General features: G+C 40.6%; 1 protein-coding gene across 1 annotated transcript in view; it reads right to left on the minus strand.

Annotated features, from left to right (window-relative positions):
- Positions 1 to 7,960, minus strand: part of gukh (NHS actin remodeling regulator GUK-holder) — a 246,097-nt gene continuing 238,137 nt past the window's right edge. Inside the window, exon 12 of the mRNA XM_080267190.1 lies at positions 1 to 2,777. Within this exon, the coding sequence (XP_080123316.1) occupies positions 568 to 2,777 (2,210 nt within the window). The 3' untranslated portion in view covers positions 1 to 567. The remainder of the gene's footprint in view (positions 2,778 to 7,960) is intronic.

A 7,960-nucleotide genomic window follows, 5' to 3' on the forward strand; every position in this document is an offset into this window, starting at 1 on the left:
TGTGAGCAGCAAACTGGAGAAGAGACTTGCCACCAGAGCACCCATCCATCACTCTAACTATTAGCAACTACCAATAGGGTGAGAGGGTAAAGGTCAGGAAAGTTTAAGATGCCTAAGGTTTTCTAAATCAATTAAGCGACCATTTACACAGATATTGGCAAGTTAAAGGTCACATCTCTTTCCATGCTGTATAAGTGTTATCATTTACAATTACAGTACTACTCAGATTGTTTTTAAGACCAAGCTAATACTGTGTGATATACGTTACAGTATTGCAACAGGTCACGTAACAACAACAATAATAATAATAATAAATAAAACAGCTTCATGGAGGCTAGAATATGTCATAATTTATCATAGAACAGTTCCTTTCTTCTAGTTACAGATGAGGAAGTATGATTTAAGTACTGTACTCTATTATGAAAACATGTTACCACTTAAAGCATATACTGTACAAGGCAGGCATTCCTCACCAACATAACAACATAAAGGAACATTGATCAGGTGTAGGTATAAAATTCTTGAGCACTATCATAAATATTTTAAAAGACTAGATTAGGCCTCATGTCAGAGGGCCGTTTCCATGGACTCCTTCTCGTCAGTCTCACCATCTTTAGGAGTAGCCTCTGGAATCTGAGAGTCATCTGGTGTGATGATGGAGACATCGGGAGGTTGCGGTGGCTGGTCCAGGGTAGTGTTTGGAGTGGAGTGAGCCACATCATCCACCGGAGAGGAGGAGGAGGGAGAGTGGGTGGTGGGACGGTTGGAGGTGCAAGGCTCACTGAATGCACGGGCCAGAGGACCACGCACACCTTGTAATCTCTGTTGCTCAGGACTTTCCAAGCTGCTGTCATCTTCATCATCCTCTTCTTCCTCTTCCTCCTCTTCTTCAACCACCTCTCCACCATGATCCTCCAAGATTGTGGTGCTGATAATTTCAGTTTTTGGAGTGCGGAACCTCCTTCCACTTCCAAAACGGCTCTGGAAAAGTAGTGCACGGGCTGTGTTACGGGAAGAGGGTGGTATGATGACTCCCTCACCACGTGGGGGCTGGGGAGGCTTTACCACAGGGGCTGGAGGTGGAGAATATCCATATATCCCTGGACGTGAAGCCTTCAACATCTCCACTGCTGATATCCTCTGACTACCCCCAGCTGAACTCATGCTCTTATTTAGAATCATCTTCTTAAAATCTCCAAGTGTTGTTTGTTTGGGAGTTGCCTGTGACCCTTGCTGTGACTGTTGTCCTTGTGAAGTCTGTGAGGATGACTGTTGGCTCTGTTGAGAAGAGTTCTGCTGTGAATCCTGACCACTTGAAGGTTTTCTTGGGCTGTGTTTAGCTTGGGAATCTGACTGATTCACACCATCACACACAGATAAATCTTGATATGCTTCAGGGGGATCAACATCAGCAGTTGGTGAAATATCTTCTGACTGAGATTCAGTTGTGGACTGCTGGCTGACCAGTGAATCTCTCTGTGTTGTAGTGGTCTGCTGACTTATCTGTTGGTCTGGTGGCCATCCTGTATAAACAGTCTGAGCTTGTGGCCTGATAGTATAAGGAGGAAGAGGACTGACACCAAACACTGCAGGGGATGTGCTACGGCTGGATGTTGGTGTGGTTTTCTGTTGGTTATTAAAATCTGCAGTAGGAGATGGAGAGGTGATGGTTCCCCTGTGAAAGTTGTAGTACTGTGGGTGGCGCATGGCAGCATACAGCTCCTCTCTGCTCATGTAACGCCTCCCACGAGTCAGGTCTGTAACAGTGAGATCAGTTACATCTGACATCACAGTCTGGGGTGATGGGGTGACAGAAACAAAAGAAGACTGGTTAGTATCTGGGGGAGAAACAGGTGTTGTTGGCAAAGAACGTGGCCCTACACCCCCTCCTTGTTGCTGTTGTTGTTGCTGCTGCTGCTGTTGTTGTTGAAGCTGCTGCTGTTGTTGTTGCTGCTGCTGCTGTTGTTGCTGAAGCTGTACTGTCTGCTGTTGAGCTCTCTGGCTATAATAGTACACTTCAGAAGATGGACTACTGCGGTAACTATGTTCTCCTGACAGGTCACTTGAGTAAGATGAATTCAAACCAGAGGAAGAGGCTGTGTCGGGAGAGGGGTAACGGATAAAGCTGGAATCATCTCGTGGCTTCCTTGCACCTTTCTCAGAGGCTGCTTTGAAACCTCCATCATCATCTTCTGCTGTTTCCTCCTTGTTCTTTTTCTTTCTTCTTAATGGAAGTGTCCAGAACCATTTCTTCTTTGGGGATTTTTCAGTTTTACCTTCCTTTTTCTTCTTATCTTTGTCTTTCTCCTTTTTGCTGGACTTTTCCTTCTTGTCCAGCACTTTCTCTGGTGTGCTGGGGTTGGATGCCGCTGCCCTGTGTCCCTCTCTGGTCTCCATGCCAGCAGTGTACGAAGCCACACTGGACCTCCTTGAGAGCTGCTGCTGTTGCTGCTGCTGCTGCTGGAGGAGAAGTTGCTGCTGTTGCTCTGGAGTCTGACCCACATATGACTGTCGGCGGGAGGGTGGCAGGGAACTGTAACCTCGTTGGTGTCTACCAAAACCAGCAGGAAGGGTGCCCCCCACCTGGACGTGTCTGGTCATACCAATTCTGCCATATATATCACTGTCGATGATGCTGTGGTGATGATCGGAGTAAGGTGGAGGGGATGTGGACATAGGCCGAGGAGGCTGAGCTGCTGCCACACCTTGCCCTGCCCCACGACCCTCTGTCACAAGACCCACACTCTGCAGACTGCGCTGAGACCCATACATCACACCTGGGGACACATCAGCCAACATTAATAACTTTTATACAAGCCAAAAAAAAGGGGGTAGTGGGAACAAATAATCCTTGTTACCTCTCTGATGGGGTGTAGGAGGGCATGACACTAAGGTATTGTAGTCCGGATCATTTAAGCCACAAGAGTCCACCGAACATACAGCTATGAGAAGATAAGTACAATACTGCATTTTAACATTTTTGTATTACTGGCATTCCTCATTATGAACCAAGGATGTGTTCCAGAATGTTAGTTTTTTTTTTTTTTCTTTTTTCTTCCCCCCCCCCCCATACAACTGGTTCTATATTTTGGGGCAATGGGCTATTCAACACTCCACGTGGCAATGGAATTTCAACAGGTAATATTTATGTTTACTGTGGACTTCATGGCAAAGAGGAATAAAAATATATATATATATATATATATATATATATATATATATATATATATATATATATAAATATATATATATATATATATATATATATATATATATATATATATATATATACATAATAAGGGTTTACTGTGCTGGTTCCACATTAAGTGTACAGTAAGTAGGACATTAATTTATAACTGTATTTGTATTCAAAATATTTTATCTTATCATATTTCACATAAACAGTATTAAATATTTTACTGAAAGCCCTCATAGCTCATTAATATGGGATTTTTACATCAAATAGCAAAAACAAGAGCAGGCAAGATGGCTGTACAGTAAAATCATTCAATATCAGCTCTGTAGTAAATGTAATAAATGTTTCATGCTGCATATCTGGTAACAGGAACTTAACTTTGCACTGATCTGTGTCAACATCATAGACTAGTTTTGTGTCATAGCCAATAAAAAAATTGTGCAAGCTTCTAAAATCTGGAAAACAAGTTGAACTGTCACATAAAGACAACAGAATATTTTATGCTCAGACTCCAAACAATAAACTTTCACAGCACAGTTCCGACACACAGTATAATACTTTAACTTCTTCAATCTCATTGTGTATGCTTGATTTCATTCTTGATACCTCAGATGATGAAGTTCAATTTTAAAGGGAGTTTTTGAAATGGGGGGTTGGATACAGTTTTTATCCCAACTACGACAGGTCTTCTCTAAGAAGAGCAGTAGTATAATTAAACCAACAGTACTCTTCACCTGATTCAAGGGGTTAAACCTATTCTATAGAGGACTACATATACTATACCAGCAAACATTTGTGGATTCCAATATATATGATACCATATATAAATACAATTAACCCTTTGGGTATAAGGACATCAGTTTTATTCAGTACAAACTAGATGACTTCATTCAGTCACGGGAGAGTGCTTGAACTGAATACACAGAGAATAAATTTATCTTGGTAAACCCTCAGAGTAAAAGGATGTCACAACAGTTTTATTCTGACCAATGTCAGATGACTTTATTCAGCTATGGAAGACTTCTTGTACCCAAAGGGTTAAACAAAATATAGTACAGTAATTCACTGCTCACAAATAACTTGGTCATTTCCACAGAATAACAAAGTTATCAATTTCATGATAAAGTGATCTCAATAACGTTAAATAACATTAGCAAATACTGTACATGTATTTGCAAGAAAACAACTTACCCTTCATTATACTTCTGGGAGAACTGCCATACACCATCAGAAATCAAAAACAAAGTAAATGTACAATCAAATGACCAGTCAAAACAGTTTCACAATACAAGGGATACAAATTAGTCCAGGTCAGGTCAGGTAAGGTCGCTAATATGGGAGGGAGCCACTTTTTATACCTACAAGCTAACTAAATTTTCTTATATTTATTACAGTTAGTCCCCACTGTAAGGTTCCTTTATTATCACAGTATTATTTATAGCATTATTATTATCGCTCACCATCCACTCACTCAATGTAGTGCTGCTCTCGGGTGTCTGCCCTTTCCTTTCCTCCTTCCTTTCCTTCCTTCCTCATCTGTCTTTCTATACTTCATTCTTTCCTGGTCCTTCTGCCTGCAGGTGACTTTACACTCCCTCTTTTGTCTTTCTTTCCTTCGTTCTTTCCTCTTCTTCTGCCTGTGGGTTACTCTACACTGAGAGACAAGCCAAAAGGTTTCCTGTACACCAGGAAACCATTTACTACGCTGGATGGTAACCATATAACCAAATTTTGGAGCCTGGTGGTTTAGTGGGTAATTATTGTGCTCCAATCAAATTGAGCCGGTGAAGGTTTATATCCAAGGGGTGGTTGGGGTTGAGTGCTCATGTAATGCCACTCAGGGATGAGTGAGGCTGGTCATTCTCATCTTAAATGTTGGGACCAACTGCTTAGCCCCGGGCTCCTACACTTCTCATGGGGCAATGTAGGATTGGATGATGGATGAATGGGTGAATGAATGAATTATTATTATTACTGTATTATTATTTCGTCAGTTACTTCAGATCAAAGATGTACCATACAGTGTACTCTTGCTGTTACCAGAAAATTTTACCCAGTTTATGAGGGTCTCTGAAGGAAAAGGGATTTATGTTGGCTATATCTAACCAATCTAGTCAATTAAATAACTCCTAAGCTGAATACAATTGCACAGAAGTACCAAGAATGAAATGAAAAAGATGCCAAAATGCTAAATGGGTCAAATCCACAGTAATTAACAGAAAAATTGCCAATTACAGACCCATTATTAAGTACAAATTCATTCCTGAGTTACAGTGGGGACTGTCTGTAGAGTATTTATCAAATTTATCTGATTCTCTGTCACACTGTGTCTCTAGTACATGCAGTTTCAATGAATATTTATTTATTGTACAGGCAGCTGGCATTATCAACCCTTTCACTACAAGAAGCACATGTAGTAGAAAAAATATCAAGTATGGCATTGTACAGAATGGAACAGAGGGAGTTATTCTTAACTTTATTACTGTGAGAGGTCTCTCCTCCACTAACTGTCTGGCACTTGCAAGATAAAAAAAAAAAATCTCATACAGTACTAAACACAATGATGAATCATACATTATGTACTCTCAAAGGCATTGTTCAGTCACCCGGTGGCTCAATCGGTAGAGAGTTGGCCTGCAGTCCTGACGGACCCGGGTTCAAATCCTGTTGAGGCAGGGAACAGTTTAAGGCTTTGAATTTCATAAAATCAGATTTTACTGATCAACCAGAAGTCCCACCGACATGTCGTAAAAATACCCCCGCTAATACCACTACACCAGTCCTGTATGACACAGTCCTAGCATGTATTCAGTATGGATGGTGGGTGTTAGCGCCGAAGTGGTGACATGCAGAGGTGTGCGGTACGTAGGAGGACTACTGGGCCTTGAAAGCAGACTGTGAAGCCTATGCCCAGAGTCGGTCACATAAAAAAAAAAAAATCTAACCTTACTTTTGACTGAAGGGAAGTCTTACCTAGGGTTTTGAATTCATATGAAGACCTGTTGTAGCTTTTCTACAGCAGATTGCATGAGCAGTAGAATATTCATGAACTGTTCCTCATTCAGTCCAGCAGTTTTGAGCCATCCTCTTAACACTGGTCAACAAGCCTTTGTCCAGGATAAAACCCTGACTACAATTATTTCCTTCCAGCCTGAAGTAGGATTACAGTAATGGGTGAGCAGAAACTACAGTTCACAAGTACACTTCGTATTTATCCGTAATGCCAACCTCAGTGTTACAAAACTACACCAAACCATTGCTCAAATGCACCGATTCCTTAGCATTTTATTTTGCATATTACACCTTAAGAAGCTCTTGTATGCTATTTGCATATTCTTGATATACAGTCAGTTTCTAGACCATCATTATCAGCATCATCCTAGGCCTTTTCTCCCACTTAAAAATGGTGTGCGATGCCTTATTCGATATGCCATGGTTCCTCTTCAGGAACCTGACTTTACAGTTGGCCATGGTGCAGCTGAAAGTTTTCTATGAGCCGAGTCATTACCAAGTGCCAAAATAAGCTAATTATTTCCCAATGACTACTATATGCAAAAATAAACTGATAAGGATGACACCATTTTTTTCCATTCATATTATCAGTGAACTGTTCTGTTCAGTAAAGCACCCTAGAACTGAAAGGGATGGTGAAAAATAAATTGAACCCTTTCAGTCTAAGAAATCTCTCCCTCACTACATAAAATCATCTTAAAACCACATGAATCAACATGAAACAGAGTCCCTGGTGGAAAACTGAGAGCATTACATTCTCTCCACTTCACAAATCTGTGATACTGAACACAGTTTACTTTCATCACTTCTTCCTTAGCCTTTATCATTCTTTTTCTGTGCCTGCTCTCCTCTCTTCCTATTTCTCCCATCTTTCCTGTCACTACTTAATGCTTTTCTTTCCGTTACAGGTGGCTTTACATTGAGTGACAAGCCAAATGGTTTCCTGTAAACCAAGAAACCATTTACAACTCTGGGTGGTAACCATATAACCAAACCACACGTGCTCCCTACGTATCAAATGGGTTGGTGGAGGGTTAGTGTCCCTCCCTGTAAAAATGTAACTCAGAGTCAAATAGCCACCCCGTATGGGATTATGGCGTCTGGCAATAGATAGATAGATAGACTGTTTGTTCAACTCCTTAAAAACATGGATATACTTTTTAGAGTATATTCTTTCTACCTACATGTGATTTTAACCATCACAGGAAAAAAAACTCTTAAATTCCAGGGGTTACTGAAGGCTACATAAAAAAAAAAAAAAAAAAAGGCTTGCTGGAGGAAAAAAAAAAATCTTCAGATCGAAGGGGTTAATACTGACTGGTTCAGTTATAATATGGTGGTGCCATACATCTATCCAAAGTTTAATTCAAAATTAATTCTTGAATGAGATAATATGACCTAATTTATGAGCTAAAAATGCTGGGGGTCAACAAACAACCATAACATGATAAACATAACATTACATTATAATTTAAGTGTTGATAACTAGCAATAATTAACACAGATCATTCGGTTATTGTTAGGAGGGTCTTGTTATGTTTCTGCAATATTTAATTTAGCTTTGTGACTAAAATCATGCGTCGCTAGTTCATGCGTCAAAGTCAGGTCAGGCAGGGTCACTCGAGACACACATGCAGGGAGTCACATGCTTACACCCTTTCTCTCACTCTATTCCTCTCTTTCTCTCACTCTCCCCCTCAATCTCTCTTTTTCTCTCTTAATGGAGCCTCAGTACTCTTGAAAAATCAGAAA

This window comes from Coenobita brevimanus, chromosome 23, assembly GCF_032717465.1.
Source record: "Coenobita brevimanus isolate Jiangsu-jjx chromosome 23, ASM3271746v2, whole genome shotgun sequence".
Lineage (NCBI taxonomy): Eukaryota > Metazoa > Arthropoda > Malacostraca > Decapoda > Coenobitidae > Coenobita > Coenobita brevimanus.